The sequence below is a fragment of the Galleria mellonella genome, unplaced genomic scaffold (assembly GCF_026898425.1).
Source record: "Galleria mellonella isolate WM207_F2 unplaced genomic scaffold, CSIRO_AGI_GalMel_v1 utg143, whole genome shotgun sequence".
In the NCBI taxonomy this organism is placed as follows: domain Eukaryota; kingdom Metazoa; phylum Arthropoda; class Insecta; order Lepidoptera; family Pyralidae; genus Galleria; species Galleria mellonella.
Window position 1 is genome coordinate 1392816 of NW_026441997.1, and position 17829 is coordinate 1410644.

Below are 17829 nucleotides of genomic sequence, written 5' to 3' on the forward strand. Positions count from 1 at the left end.
AAAGGATTACGAAATATAAACGAGTATATTTACTATATATATATATATATTTTAAATTAAACATAACTTACTGTACTGTATATGAAATAACTAGGCAGTAAAATAATTTTTGGTATAGTCCTTTTTTATCATAAAGCAGCAATAAGATTTACGAGTTGTAAAGTTATCGTAGCCAGCGTGTTGCCAACGTATATCCTGTTCCACCCCATGTAGTTTTTATAATGTTTCTCACCATATACATGTATACTGCGCTACAAATAAACGGTGATTGACTATCTGTAGCTCTTATTTTCTGGTGAGAGCAAGGTTAGGAATAAACCAAGGATCGAAGGGAATTAATTGCAAGAAGTTTAGTATAGTTTCGCTAACGTTTTACAAATTATATAGCTTCTCATTGTTATATTTTTAGTAAAGTATATTATGGTAAGATATAATTACATATTATAAAATATAGTATATTGAACTTCTATTTTCAATTTCATATAGTTTAAAAATAAGTAGACTATTGAATTTGATGTTATAGTTATTGTTAAGATTATAAAGAGCATATAGAAAGTTACAATAAACTCTGAACCATCTAACGGTGCATTTAACAGTCGCATAATATGAAAACCTGTACATATTGTGTCATTTTTTGTCAATTTTACTGTTTCTTTGATAAAAATGTTCAGTTTTATTCGCTGATAGTCCACTTCCACAAAGTAACGTCAATAACATCGATCGTTCTGTATACATAACATATTTAATAAGAAACTTCCACGAGACAGGCTTTGCCTAGTTATATTGTACTACAGGCTAATTTTGTTTAAGGAAATAAAGTTATTATTATTATTAAATAAAAACTACCTAAATTAATATCAAGTATTGTAGATACGATAGGCTAAAATTGTGTGATTTATTTATTTGGACTAACAGAACGGCAGCGGCGGGTGATGGTGGCGTGACCTGCCGCGCCCTCAGCCTTCGCCTTACACGTTAATGGCCACCAAAATGATGGATAACTCAAATATTCCACGACACAATCAGGGACGGATTTAAACACACTTTATAAACCATAATACCGCGGATTATTGTAGTATTTATAATAACGTAAGCAGTAGTAATGTGAATTTATATGGAATTGGATATAAAGTGAGGTGAAATCTATGAGTTATAGAACTTTGTCTAAGAATTTATAGAAAAAAGGTACTATTGAAATTCTTACCCAGTTTTACTATGAGAGAGTTTTAGCATTGTAGTTTATTACATCAATGTAATCAGTTTAATCTCTCCCCCTCGATCTCTTTAAAACTAATGTTCGATAGATACATTATCGCTACCACGTGTTTAAGATATAACATGATACTAATCATCGATAGATTCATTTTATAATTGTCTGTTGTGTAGGCATTGAGTTCAAATATCAATAATACCAAAATTTTACCTTGTTAAAGAGCACGATGTTCTTGCCTCTCATCATAGCTAAAAAGTGCTTAGACGTCAAAAAATTTTTTCTCAAACGAACAATAGTTCGTTTCATTCAATTAACTCAAAGCACATGTAAAGGATTATTTAGATTTTTTTTTATAATTAACCATTACATAGAACGAAGGAATACTTTGAATATCAACTGAAATACTAGTAATTTCGTCATACATAGAATAAATTTGATATCTGTAACTTGCCTACATATATGATACAAAATGAAATTTCGCAGAATATACTCGAACCTTTGCCAGCCATTACACGACTTCAATCAAATAACCACGACACAAATATATACACGTATATTTATACAAGCTGTATAAATCTCATTGCCTAAAGCTGAGAGAATTTTCTTGTCAACCTAGTCAAAATTTATAACACACGATACTGCAATAAAAGTTTCACACACTTTAACATATTATAAGGTACCTACTATAATATAAAATAATATACCTGATGAATAACTAGAAAATCCTATGAGATTAGACCGTATAAAAGGTCTTTTCGTGCATCGATAAAAGAATATTAATACCTTTTAGCTTTTTATATTATTTTATGCTGTTTAAATAATGATATAATGATGGTATACTAAAACTGGATGCCTTGTTGCTCATCTCATTTTAGATTATAAAATATATAGATAGGCAAAACATAATAACGCATATGTTAAAGCGAGATAGACAAATAGGGCACTCATCAACATAATATAAGCTCGTAGCGGTTTTGGCGCGAATATGAATAAAATCAGTTTTAATTATTTTTTTATATAGAATTAATTTTAAGTGAATGTAGTTGACTAGAGTTGTGTTGTACCTGCATATAGAATACATCAGAAAAAAGAATTAAAAAAACTGCACATTTTTCATTTAACTACTCTTTCAACACTTGCCTAATCTGTATTTTGTTTTTATCTATATCTATTTAAAAAATTAAAATCTAATAAAATTGCAAATATAATTCAAAATGAGGCTAATAATAGACTAATAAAGCATATAGAAGTACTCTTTGCATTAAAAATAATTATTTTGAAAGAATATGAATATTTATGAGCGGTCGAGTAATATTAGAAGGTAGACTCTTCTCATCCTACCGACTAACGTTAGAAAAATGTAGTAAAACCGTGCGCTTCCCAGACTATTTAAAATAAGAGGTTCCAGCCAAATACTTTTTAACTACGCGAGACTGTTAACATTGCTATTTTAGTAGAAACGTACTTTCAGCACATTTCTCTCGTAATTCGACAAAAAATAAGTTTAATACTTTTTTGTAATTATATTGCAGTTTGTATATTTACAAATGATATATTAATATATTTTTTATTTTGAAAGCAAATGTGCGTTCAGTGTGTCCATATTCTAAGCTTCAAAATAATATTTACCATATAAATAGACATAAGTAATATAGCATGTTTCAATATCTGACAATGATTAAAAATCAGTCCAGTAATTTTCATTACTGTCGTTGTTGGCCCGTTTTTTTTTTATACAACTTAGGATGGCAAACTAGCTGACGGCCCACCTGATGGAAAGTGGTAACCGTCGCTTATAGACATGAGCAGTACCATGGACATAACAGAGTATACTGTTTCGCCCGTGATACTCTCCATGCGTTGCCATTCCTGAGGACTCAGGTGTTATTCCTCTGTACCCTGTAAATTCACACCATATCCCATCCTTCAAACCGAAATACAGCCATGCAAACACAACTGCTTCACGGTAGAATCACGAATGGGACAGAGGTACCCAAGCTATCGACTTTTGTACAAAGTCTACCTCTGGACAGTTTAGTTGTTGAGATCTAAAAAGAACTGATTGACATATAGGTACTTTATTAGTAATGTTCAGTTCCAATCTAATTGAAAATAATCAATTATAACTATTACTATTGGTTATTAAAATGAAGGAAAAATGTAAAAACAAAAAGAAAACAATTTAAATTATCCAAGCTCCAGAATGAATGTGGAGTGAGAACGATCAATTTAAATTCCAGCCATTCCTCTACATTACATGTGACCTTTGGGTGTACTATGAGAAGGCATTAAGTGTATGGCCTCTGTTTCTACAACCTCTGGTGTAATCAATTATATCACTTACATTTTACATAGGTAGATATATTATACTGGCATAATCCTATATAAAAGAATAATAGCTTTTTGATTATAAGTGTTATTATTACCCACATCAATGTCTCTTTAAAGAAAAATGCAATTCATCACAATGTTTTAGAGTGAAGTTCATTGTTTACTGCGTATTGATTTTTATGAGCTCATGGTAAAATAGGCTCTAAAGAAAAAAGAGTGGCCGCCATCTTGCAGCGTATGTTGGATTGAATGCTGTCTGTTTTACACAAGCATTAGGCGAGAAATTCATATTAGGCCAATATTAGACAATATATTGACATCCAGATTTATGCACAAGTAAATTTTGCTTCATAAAAATTTTTTAATAATTATAACAGTCAAACAAAAACAACAAACATTGTCGATTGTGAAAAGAATGGAATTTAAAATGGACAAAACAAAATGAACGTATTCAGAAAAACCTCTTTTAAAGTCATTAATTATTACCATTAACGTAAAAAAAATATTTTGTTTGCAGTGACTTCACTGTTTATGTTTTTACGTTTCAGGTAATTTATATCTGCTTGGCAAAAATGAACGAAAAAATTTTCATTTTAAAAAACATACTTTAACTTAGTCGTAATTAATATAGATAGATAATAATACTATGCGCGTGCATTGCATGCAGATGAAATAAGTAGATGGTGTTGAACTTGAAAAACTAATACAGAATAAATAATGACATTGAATAGATATTCCATTTGTATAAAATCGTTTTCCAATATAAATTCATCGACAATTTATTTCAAGATTAGCTTTGAATCCAACCCAATTTCATTGTGTCCGAACTCTGTGATTTGAAAGGGAAGCATACAATGAACTTGCTTTTATTCATTGTTCTATATTTTGCAGAAATGTAAATTGTGTTTAATTTATCTTCTGGTTTTTAGGGTTCCATACATTCAAAGGAAAAAACGGAACCCTTATAGGTTCACTTCGTTGTACGTCTGTCCCTTTTTCTAAAGAACGCGTGGAGGTACCAAGTTTAAATTATTATCATATACAATAATAATGTCTGCAATCTCTTAAAGCAGTGAAAAATCAAGCTTTTAAAACGACACAATAAAAGATACGGCATAAACGACCGTGTGGTCCCAACACAGAATGGGCCACTTTTTCCTTACCTTAAGGATGTCGTAAGAAGCGACTAAAAAAACTTAATGGTAGAGGGACAGGCAGCAACGTCCCTCTTAAAACATCTGAAAAATTCTAATTGCAGTTGCCAACCCGCCTGCCAAGCGTAGCAACTACTGGCAAAACTTCCCTTATGAGGAAGGCTTATGTTCAGCAGTGGACAGTTAACAGTTGAAATGATGAAGTGTATGTAGGTACAGGAGGAGGTGGGAAAGTGGAATCGCAGATTTTATTTATTCCACGTAGAATACGAAGTTTGTCAATTCGATTTCAAATTACAAAAGTATGCCTGTTTTGGATATGGTCTACCCCTCAATAAGTAGATAAAAAACATCTTTTTTACTTATAAAATAAATTATTAAGGTTGGATATTTTGTACCACGTAGTGTTAATGAAAATATATATCTCACTGGCTTTTGTTTGAAATTTCATTGTGCTATCGTGAACATTTCGAGATTCTACGAGCGCCCAATAACAAAGATTTACAGCTAACAATAATGCCACATTTTGCTGCCTGAATCGTAATATTTATAAAGATTAACAATATAGATAGTGTCTGTATATAATATTATATAGTTTTAATTAAATATAGCGGTCCGTGTGTGGGTCTTTCAAACATCAAAATGGCTAGTTATCATATTTTAGCATATCTATTCCTTATTCACAGGAAAGTCATAAGGTTTTATGATAAATTTGAAAAGATATTTTACAGAATTATATAATAGGTATATCTAAAATGTAAGTGAATGTGTTAATAACAGTGTTTGTTGTTTTCGTTAATATATTGTATTTTTAATGTTTTTTTTTTTACTAATAAATAACGTGTAAGTGCTCACTTAGATATTTAACAATCGATTGAAATTATGGAATGCTTGGTTTTGGTACATTGAACTATTCAATTATCTTTTTTAATGAGATAAAAATAGAATGATAATTCCGTTTGTTCTATTTATATACGTTTGCGGGGTACCAATGAATCATGAATGAAGCGCGAATGTAATAAGGTCAGTTTTTTATTGAATGACAATGGAATGGTAACCCCATCTATACTAATGCTATAATATAAGCTGGCGGGGCATCTTTCTAGTTTATTTGTATATTAGTAGCAGGGTTGGGATAAAAAGGTTGCTTGAACTATTGCAATATTTGTAAGTAAAAACTTACAACAAGTAATAAAACATAAGCAGTTGGCGATAAAATTATTATTGTAAACCCTGTTGCTTATAGTAAACATTAGAGAACAGGCAAGGCGGTACACAATTCGAGGCAGATGGTGTCCCTTAATATCTTAAGTAATATAACCGAAACAGTGCGTAGTTGCAACATTTAGTTGCTAAGTTATTTTTATTTGGGTGTTGTACTTACCGACACCATCAGTCTATTTCGTATTATTTGTACCTTTGTTTATAATACTTGGATACAGAGTATAATTCATCATATCATCATATCCGCCGTTAATTGTCCACTGCTAAATATATCCCTCCCCCCATAAGAAGGGATTTGCCAGTAGTTGACACGCTTGGCAGGGGGATTAACAACTGTAATTAGACTGTTAATGATGTTTTAGAAGGAAGGCTACTGCCCATCCCTCGAGTATTAAGTTCCCTTAGTTTTCTTTTGCGACACCTATAAGAAAGGAAGGGGTGGCCCATTCTATGCTGGGACCATACGGTAAAGAATGATAATTTAAGACAATACAAATATACACAGTATAAATATATAATTACAACTTTAAAAAATATTCTCTTAAATAATAATAATCGTACCTGCAGCCATTGTTGACTTACTTACATTATTATATTGTATTATGTACAACAATGGAATCGATTCTAAGGCATCATTTTTTTAAACCTTCTTTTAACCTAATATTTTATAGTTCAACGAAATTATTGTTTTATGTAAGATTATAAAAATGGATTTTATAAAAATTTTAACTTAAATTTATTGGCAATTAAATTCATATTAGTTCTTGGAAGAAACTTTTCGCTCTTATATTTTATTTTTAGATACAGCTGTGGTAGAAATAATATCTTAGAACTTTGACTCCAATAAATGAATGAATGAATGAAAATTTATTCCAATAAACCATAACACTTACGTATACATAGATAATAAGTATTATTACTTATTATCATGTTATTACAATTACATATTATTACAATTATTATATTGTTATCAACATAAAAATAAATAAAACATAAAAAAACAAAAATACTGTAATATATATCATAATAAAATGTTATTTAAATTTTTGCCAAGATAAACTTAACCATTGGCAAGGAACCAGTTTGAAACTGTATTGTACTGTAACTGTGCTGAGGTAGCTCAATAAAAACAGAAATAAAAACATTACAAGTTAATATTTAATGCATAAGTAATTTTACTGTAATTGTTTTTTATTATAGCTTAATGTGACGTCGGCAATAATTTATGTGAAGAAACCAGACGCTCCCTACCGACCGACCGACGCGACGTGACGCCCGACGTAGGTTAAGTACAAATATAATAACAACACAAATCTCATCACTGTGTCGTCAATAATGTAATACATAATCTGTTGGATTATAAAAACAAATTCTAAGACGATTCCACGAAAGGCGTTCATATTCCAAATTAATTAAACTGACAATTATAGCAAGTAACATATGGGAATATATTATGCATGTAAATAAGTTCTCGAAAATGTAGTACATAATGTATTAATAATTATTACTGGATATATTTATATCCAGGATTATAGATTATATTATTATCCTGCCTAGTAAGGATCTCAACATGAAAATTCATAATTTCCTTTAAATATTTACACGCGATGTTGTATACGTTGTAACTAAATTCAATTATAATTACTTGGTGTCTAATACCTAATAAGGCACGCTTAATACAGTATTATAAATTTAGTATTTTATATGATTAAAATAGTAGCTTCAGTCCGTATCATTGTACGCGTAAATTTTGAACATAGTTAATTAATGATTTGCGCATCAAGTTAAAACATATACCAGATTTTAAGTTCGACCTTCACAAAGACAACAGTGAAAACGGCATCCAATTTGTTGCCGTAGTTTTTACGTAATTCCAAAGTAAACATACAGACAGTAAAAAGATTAGCAAGACATTCTTCAAGAAATTATCTTTAAGACGTCTGTTCAATATACTATTGCGCTTATTAAGACCCCTCATATCATTTTTTAAAATATGTCTTATATATAGATATTATATAGCTATAGTTTCATTGTATGTAGGTATATGGGCATTGCGTAAAATATAATTGAAATATGGAAACCTCTAACCTCTCACGTTTCTATATATGGATATACAAACGTAAAAGGTAGGCAAGTAATCTCACATTTCTTAAGGAATGATAGTAGTAAATAATAAAGTATTGAAGGAGAGTGGGTATAAACCCTCTGTAATAAATAACGCAGTCCTTTGAAGTCAAGGCTACCTGGCTGTTACAAGAGGTTGCCTTTTAACTTTCCAAGAACTTAACACTATGGCTGCTGGAAGCTTTTTAAAATAGTAATTTAAGCACCGATTATTTCTGTAATACTTAGTTATACGTTTACTTCTAGTACTGAAAATAATTTGATTCTAATTCAATATTAATTATAATTTTTAAAATATCTAATGTGTAAAATGAACTCAAAGTTATAAAAGTAAAATATGTAACAATTTCCTATAGGAATGATCGTTTGAAACAGAAATGTCATCACTTTGTGATAAAGGTCTTGAAAACCCAGTACCCCAGAGGGAGACTTTGTACAAAAGTCGATTGCTTGGGTACCTCTGTCCCATTCGTGTTTCAACCGTGAAGTAGTTGTGTTTCCGTGGCTGTGTTTCAGTCTGAAGGGTGGAATATGGCGTGAATTTACTGGGTACAGAGAAATAACACCTGAGTCCTCAGGAATGGCAACGCGTGGGGGGTATCATGGACGAAGCAGTATACTCTGTTATGTCCATGGTACTGCTCATGTCTATAGGCCACGGTCACCACTTTCCATCAGATAGGCCGTCAACTTGTTTGCCATTCTAAGTTGTATAAAAAAAAATCATGTCCAATAAATTGATTGCCATATCTCACCATTTTAATTCGAATATATCATGCAAGTAAGCAAATTTATCTCTTCAAGATGAAATAGAAAAATCCATGTAAACTAACTGTCAATACGTTGACTTGACAGTCCATTGTCTCTTGAGTTTGGTATTTATTCAGAAACAAAGTATATTCTAAAATCTATAAATATATACTTGAAAACTTGAACTTAACAAAAGTTAATTCTAGTCGTACCAATAAAGTAACTGACGGTAACCGAACCGTTTGCCATGTAAATAGGTAACGCTTACCGCCATCGAAGGCCCTTTTCACTACTCTCCCCTAAAGCTTGTTTACAATCGTTATACAGTCTCTATTGCGTGATAATACACAAGTTGATTGATACAACTTTGCTGACGCTTTGACCCCTTCGGATACCTTAATCAATATAGAGATAGTGTAAAGTTTTATAGCTAGCTAACATTATTAATATTCGTATTATTAATGTGAATATTTGTGAATATTTATTTCACAATTACTTATTATTAAATGATTGAACAGATTTCGATGAAATTTATTATTATTATTTTATATGTAGGCCCCTAATATTCCGTGTAATCCCAGCATAAAATGGCACACCTACCTTTCCCGTGAGTGTCATAAGAGGCGACTAAGAGAATTTAATGATTGAGGCATGGGCAGCAGCGTCCTTCTAAAGACATCACCAAAGCCTAACTGCGTTTGCCAAACTGCCTGTCAAGTAAGGCAACTACTGGCAAAGACCCTCAATAGGGGGGAGGCCTATGTTCAGCAGTGGACAGTGAACAGGTCACTATACTACTTACAAGAATGCTACACACATAATGGTTCATAAATAAGTTACTTAGTTCATTTATAAACAGTCTTATGATTCTGAAAACTTGTAGGAATATAGTTATTAATATTTTTATAATATATTTTTATATTTATTTTTATAGATATGAACTGAAATAAAAATAAAATATTACCGCATCAGTATAACTTAATGTTGTCTTAAATCTCAATTACTGAAATCTTAAAATAGGAGCTAGCAATATACCTAATACTTGAGTTGGGAGGAGAAGAGATTGTTAGTAATAGGGATTAGCAGCTCCATTGCTAGTAATATATCCTGTCAGGTCGACCTCCTCGTGGTTCCCCCTGGAAACCATCGTGATTGATTTATTGTTACATTCATCATGGTGGGCTAACTGACCTGCTTCATTCTCACCTATCATCCCTCACTGGTGCTCCGCCAGTGTATACCGATAGCGCAGGCGGGGTTATCATTCCATTATCATCCATTAAAAAAAATACTTGAGATGTTAAGTACTCGAATGTTGCACGTTAAATTTATTTCTTAAATATATGACATTTCGATATAAATTGAAATTTTTCAGTTATTGTAACAACTTATGATACACTTTATTTTTTTCAGTTCCCTATGGAACAGAATTTTGAAAACACTCGTTGGGCATGCATACCATATGCATCAACTATCTACTGATAAGAAGATTGCCAAATCATCCTTTGCTTCAATAAGACAAAAAGTATTAATTATGTAACGCGATATTATATTATGTGGTAGATACAAGTGTTAACTGACAATTTTGCTTTTAATGTTAGGATATTAGATAATAAGGCAATCTTCTTTGTCATTATTTGCAGCATAAAGAAACTAGAACCAGTTCAATTTAACATCAAATTTCACAGTACCTTAGTAGTAGTAGTAATTTTGTAAGAAACTATATTTTAGTAAAGGTCAGTAAAGACATTGGATATGTTCATCTCGAGTTTTGCATTAAGTTTCGTTGCCTAACGTTGAGCACCCGCGCAACGTGAGATATCCACAAGACAATCTGCAAACTAGATGATGTAATCAAAATTTTGCTTCCTTTAGAGGTAAATGAAACTAATAACGAAATATAATAAACATAATTTTTGGTACTTTAGTGGTGTTAGGAATTCGCGGTCAATCGAATTTTTTACAAATTATTATTTATTCTTGTTTCTTGCTTCATTCAGTATGACGAATGAATGTATTATATAAAAACCAGGAACTTGATGTTTTATTTTAGAAATTTAAGATGCTTATTAAAATTTTATTTCATGTGAAATATAATAAATATTAAACATACATTCGAACATAAACCTCCTCCATTTTTGAAGTCGATTAAAATAAATTTTATTTATAATATCTTGTATCTCATGTTTCAAGTGATAAATAAACAAATGAAAATATATTAAATATGTACTCGAATGGTTTCTACATTTTATATCCTACACACGTAGATACAAAAAGTTGTTTTTTTGACATTAATAAACAAGCATACGGCCCACCTGATGATAAGCGGTTGCAGTAGCTTATGAATACCATCCTAATAATCTAAGTACCTACAGTACACTTATTATTTCTTTATCTCATTTAGTTCAGAAGTAAAAAGTCCATAACTGATTGATGGATATACAGCAAACCCTAATGAATGAATGAATGAATGAATGAATGATGCCATTGTAAGTTGCATAAAAAAATAGGTTATTGTCATACAATAAAAACTATATTTAAACACGATTAACATATATCCACAGATGTTGAGGCATATTATTTAGTTTTTATTATCTAAAATATGCTTCGAGTAATGTAAGTAGATGTAAGATTCTCCAATTGGTAGTGTTCCTTAGCATATTAGTAGAAATTATATAGAGTTACCTAGATCTCCAGATGTCTGAATTACCGTAAGTCTGGATGTTATGTAGTAAGTTGCATGTTAGTGCATTTTATATAACATGAATTACCTATAACATAGGTAAACTTTTTGTATTCAGACTCCTATAGGATAAGTCAGAGCCTGTAATATGCGTAACAACCATTGTTGCTAACTAAATATATTTTTTTATACAACTTAGAATGGCAAACAAGCTGACGGCCCACCTGATGGAAAGTGGTAACCATCGCCTATAGACATGAGCAATACCATAGACATAACAGAGTATACTGTTTCGCCCATGATACCCCCCATGCGTTGCCATTCCTGAAGACTCAGGTGTTATTCCTCTGTACCCTGTAAATTCACGCCATATCCCACCCTTCAAACCGAAACACAACCATGCAAACACAACTGCTTCTCGGTTGAAACACGAATGGGACAGAGGTACATAAATTACAGAGGTAAATAAATTAAATTTTGCTGTAATTTTAACAGTTATATTTTATTTTTTAAAATGATTAGTTAAATTAATTATAACTTCGTTCTTCTGACTTCGGTATGTTAGCTGTAATTTATAATATTATTGTTTCTTTTTGTGTATTTCCTTATATATTAAATACCGGCATTATATTCATAAAAAATATCGATTTAAAAGTACTTGTTAACAAGTCTATTTGAATAAATATGGTTTGAATTATACCATATACCTATCTGTACAAACTTTAGTGGCTGACTTAATTACGTAATTGTCATATGTATTGTTAAAGCTGAATGTTTGCCTTAAATAAATAATCGAATTTCATGTCGACGATATTTAATAGATGTTTTTTTAATATAATATGAATAGAAAATTTCGTATTTATTATCCATTTGTAAAAAAAAAATACCGTGTACAAAATGCAGAACACACTTGTTTCCATTCTTAGAAAGCCAGTAAAAAACATCTACATGTTTCTCTTACCTAGACTTACAGTTGATTCTACGAAGTTATTTTTGTATCACGAAGTACGCAGTACTCTAAGTAAAGCACGAAATAAGAACGCTACGTACATTGTTGCAATAATTTTACTACTAAAGCTTGGTTTTACTGGTCTTAGTTTCATTTTACATTTTTGTTTTTTAGCTAAATAATAAAATCTAGTTTTATCCGGGTTATATATAAATTTGAGTAAGTAAAATATCTGTTATGAATCGTTGAAAATAGACTACATTCCTTTTAAACTTAGTTTTGCTTAAAGAACTGAATAGAAAATGAGGCCGAATATCTTACAGGAAGGTATTATAATTGTATGCAATGCATTGGTTCGTTTTTTTAAATATTAGAAAATGTAGTAATAATAATTACAGTAACAAAAAATATTTACTATAAATTTATTTAAATCTATTATTTTAAGGGTTTTAACACTAGTTTCTTTGTAAATATGTTTGTGACTCTGATTTCTGATCGTTTCATTTAATATTACAGAGGACTAAGTAGAAAGCATAACATTTATATATTTATTGTCTAAATATTTTAGAACCTATTACAAGGTTTTTTTTTGACAGCTTCCTAAAAAAATTTAATTAATATAAAATTTTGTTCCACAAAATAAAATTAATATAATTTATATAACACCAGTATGAGAGAAAACTATTTTGATTAAAAAAGCAAAATTGATTCAGAATTAGCAAAAATATTGACAAATTGATAATATATTTGAAGTCGTTTTAGAAATGAGCTTTCAATTCTTGCTAATATGTATATCAAATTACAGATCTGTTAAAATAAACTCACTGTCAAATTAAATCTTATTGGAACCCTTTTGCGAATCCTGGTAGAAAAGTACCAATTAAATAAATTGCAAACATGATTCGTTTTACCATTCTAGTACGAAACACTAATGTGGTTACTTTATACTTTAAGTATACCTATTTGAAATGAAGTCGCCCGCGCCTGTTTGTTTTTTTATGCAACTTAGAATGATGGAAAGTGGTAACCGTTACCTATAGTCATAAGCAGTACCATGGATAAAACAGGGTATACTGTTTCGCCCATGATACCCCCCATTTATTGCCATTTCGGTTGAAACACGAGTGGCAAAGAAGTACCTAAGTAAACGACTGTTATACAGTCTCCCTCTGTTTAAATAATATTTGTGTTAAAGACTAAAACTGATAAATACTTTATACATTTTAGTGTATTTTTCAAAGCATAACAAGCGAACAGTTATTTAAGCACCAAGTAGGTTATTAAAATAGAGAAATATACACAATATACTCTGTTATATCCATGGTTCTCTTCATGTCGATAGGCGACGGTTATCACTTTTTATCAGGTTGGCCCTCAGCTTATTTGCCATCCGATGTTACATAAAAAAATAGCCATGTTTCCTCAACAAGTTATGACAATAGATGCTAAATTCAATAAAAACCTTAAGTAGTATATATGTGCCGTCCGTACCTTATTTAAAGTATGAAATTAAGGTACTACAGTGCGGAAACGTCGGTAAAGACAAGTGGAACTGGCCCATTGAAACAAGATAATTGTAGTAGTTATTCGTTAAGCTCAAATTTACAAAATTAATTATTATAAAGGCAGGATTAATTAGAAGGGATATAACAAAGTAGAAATCCATTGATATTTTTTGTCATGAATTGTCATGAAACTGAAGAACATTTCCTAAAGAACATAATTGAGACTATAAAACAATATTTGAATTTTTCATAGATACCATGTAATCACGTGATCCATATAGACACTATAAATACGAATGATTAAAAAATATTTTGAAATATATACTACCTAATCTTTATTGTGGAACTCGTTCAGTTTCATTAATACTATGATTGACTTTTAGCTGTGTGTACGACTAACTCTATATTATCTGTCATCTGTGCAGACTGTGTATTTTAGTTAAAGTATCTATTTAGTAATTGGTCTGCACAGATGGAAAATGAGAACATAAAATAAAATAAAATCCGGCATTGAAACTTAAAGCAACAACTTCGAGAATCATACCTGTAAAGGGCGCCATCCTGGCTATAGGTTAGCGCAGTCACTGAATAATAAATGCAGCTGGCAAGGTTATATTTTATTTGTGTGATCACTGTACAATCCGTGGGTCCGATGAGTTCCGCAACACTTGGTGGCGTCTACGTGTTCACTATACACGGCTAGTCGCGAATGCTTTACGTCACTTAGACTAACGAGGTTATAGTATAAGCGGATGGGTGGGTGGTGCGGGCGGACGGACGAAGTCGAGTGACGTGCATCCCGCCCGCCAGTCGCTGCAAAGTGATCGCGTGGCGACCCTCGCGCCCCTGTCGCTACTCCGCCGCGCCGGTTGCAGGGTTGGGCGGATTTAGATACAGTAAATACCCTATCGGTAGATAAATTTGTTAATTTAAACGCGGCTTCCATTTAGAAGGCTGAATGTGTAAAAACAAGTACATTTTACTCCAAAAATTAAAAAACATGATTGTTCTAATAAAAACGAATTGTTTAAAAAAATATATTGTATATATAGCCACTGTTACTGGGGATGATGTTTATAACGATTTGAACCATATATCTTAATTTGTTTAAGCATTTAGAAACTCACATATATGAATCCTAAAAATATTGCACTTGTTTTGTTGGTCAGTAATGAAAAAAGGCTAATACTTTTATTATTGAACTCTCTAGAATATGGTTGAACATAACGATTAATCAGAGTACCATATTAGTACTTTCTGGGGTTGATTTGCTTTTTTACATTTTAAAACAATTGAACAAAGTTAGAGTCCACGTAATGGTAACTCTCGTCTATAGATATAAACAGCCCAATAAATATCATAGAATATACCTTAACGCTCATCGTGCTTCTCTTGTATTACTACTGCCATTTTTTTATGGGTGATAATGGTATGGTAACTCCGCCTGCGCTATTGGTATACACCGGCGAGGCACCAGTGATAGATGATTGATGAGGATAAGAACTAACATCATGGTTTCCAGGGGGAACCACGTGGATCTCTCTGTATATTCCCCCTACTACTGCCATTGCTGAGAACTAACATTATATCTCTTTGTATATGTACTAGCCAGTGCTCAACATTCAAACCTAAAACATAGACAGTTACAGGGTTAAGTGAATTTCAAGACGGTAAATGGTCTATCGGCAGAAAAATTAATTAAATTAAACAAACGCAATAAAACAGTCTAGAACTTGTCTTTAGAAATTTGTGACTTTTGTTCTGGGCAGCTTGGTACGTCATTATCATAGACTCTCTAAAATACGACTTAACTATTAAACCCCTTTTAAAAGTAGACAGCCATTGTTCATAAGTATATGAATGATAGATACTTGTAGTTACTGGTTTGCTTAAATTTAATACAATTTAAATTAACTACCTAACTCTAAACTACCTAAACTAAACGACAAGGCTAAGGGATAAGCTAAACTCATCTATATAGGTTGCAGACAACAGGCAAATCTCATAATGGGCGCTCTTAACTGTGCATTAGTAGTTAGGCATATACTATACAAGATAGGTCTGTCTTCAAAAACACTGCGCAGATTGTGCAGAGAGGAATCGGAATCCATGGATCACCTGATGTGTAATAGTGATTCCTTGGCAAGTATGTGTATGAGTCTACTGAGGACAGTTTATCCAGAGCCTTATTGGATTATAGATGTCAAAAACGCAGGATATCGCAAAGGTAACATATGGGATCAATAAAATGATAGTATACGGCAGGGGGAAGCACAAAAGATCCCAATGGGTCGACGTGCAACGGCTTAGCTGACCCCATAATAAAAGATAAGATAAAATACTATCTAACTCTACTTGGATATTTTATATCTTTAATGTTTTTTAGCTATAGATGTTGACCGTTATTCAGATAAAACTTAAACATGTTATATTCGACTTTTAATAGTAAATAAAAAACTGACATAAACATTCAGATATGGTCCATTATATGGTATGCTGATAAATAATTCTTAATCTATATTCGACGTATAAAAGTTTTCATCAGTTTCAGGTATTACTTCATAAATATACATTTACCATAAATATCATATATTGAGTCAAATTCCTTTTTTCTTTTTCATTGTCCTATATCCGAACGTTTTCTGTAAAAGATTGCTTATGAAAATTATTTAATTAAATCCTTATTTTTTTTTTGTATCTAATGTAATACTATAATAAATAAATATTGCTATGTGATCTCGATATAGAATGGGCCATCTCTTCTTTTCCCATCAGTATCACAAGAGCCGACTAAGGGAATTTAATGATCGAGGAATGGGCAGCAGCTTCCTTTGTAAAACATCACCAAAAGCCTAACTGTAATTATCAATTATCAATATAATAATCACCAATCCATCTGTCAAGCGTGGTAACTACTGACAAAACTCCCCCTTATGGGTGTGGTCTATGTTTAACAATGGACAGTCAACGGCTGATAGGCAATAATATATATATATACATATATATACAGGTAGGGCTTTCTTTATAAATTGTGTCCTCTATTTAAAGAAAACGTTGCCCTTTAAATAGAGGTAAAGACATATTAAATTGATATTCAAGGTCAAACGATTATGATGACAGCATGACGTAAACCCCATAAATAACCTTCGTTCAAATCAACTTAATATCAAGCACTTCTGAATTATATTTCTGATTCTATCGCTCATTTCGAAAATCAGTGCCTGCTGAGAAGGGTCAATAATTGTTACGAGATTGAAAATGTTACAGAAAAGCTTAATATCTCTTTATATCACATAGTTAAGTTAGTAACTGCATTCACGGCCTAGGTCACTGCGCAGGTCCAGAACAACAGTCAGCCATTATTATTTAGATATATCCTAAGTATATACCTTATGTAGGAGTATAATAGATTGCATAGCGCAACCACAAAGGATTTATTCATTTCCTTTTGCACTACACTCTCAGCTCGTACAAATATTTGTTTCTATATAATAAAATACAAAATAAATAACGTATTCAACATAAAATTTCTATACGGACTATAAACTTTTATATTTGTGTGGTTAAATATTTTATTACGTTATTTCCTAATTCCATGAGTAAGTACCTTCACATCAGAAACAATTAAATATTATATGACAGTGTTTTTAATAATATAAATATATATAGATACCACCAAGTAATTACAATAATGACTATTAACATAATTAAATATTAATTTCCATTAATATTTAGTATTAAAAATTAAATAAATCAAATATCCCTAAAATACACAGACTTTTACCATTTATGTCAACAATTTAATTATCTTATAATACATATTATTCTGTCAACGTTAAGCTAATCCATTAAATCTACATTAAGTAGGTACATAAATTATATCTGATATAAATAAT

The 17829-nt window shown here is 31.2% G+C and overlaps 1 protein-coding gene across 5 annotated transcripts in view; it reads right to left on the reverse strand.

Annotated features, from left to right (window-relative positions):
* The window catches only part of LOC113516812 (schwannomin-interacting protein 1 homolog), a 63426-nt gene that overhangs the window by 25593 nt on the left and 20004 nt on the right, over nt 1-17829 (reverse strand). For 4 of the 5 annotated variants that reach the window (XM_052891679.1, XM_031907743.2, XM_031907742.2 and 1 more), the window contains exon 1: nt 14478-14741. The exons of the other annotated variant lie outside the window; for it this stretch is intronic. In XM_052891679.1, coding sequence (XP_052747639.1) covers nt 14478-14493 — 16 coding nt within the window. In that variant the 5' untranslated portion in view covers nt 14494-14741. Of the gene's footprint in view, nt 1-14477; nt 14742-17829 lie in introns of those variants that run through there. 5 annotated transcript variants of the gene reach the window in all.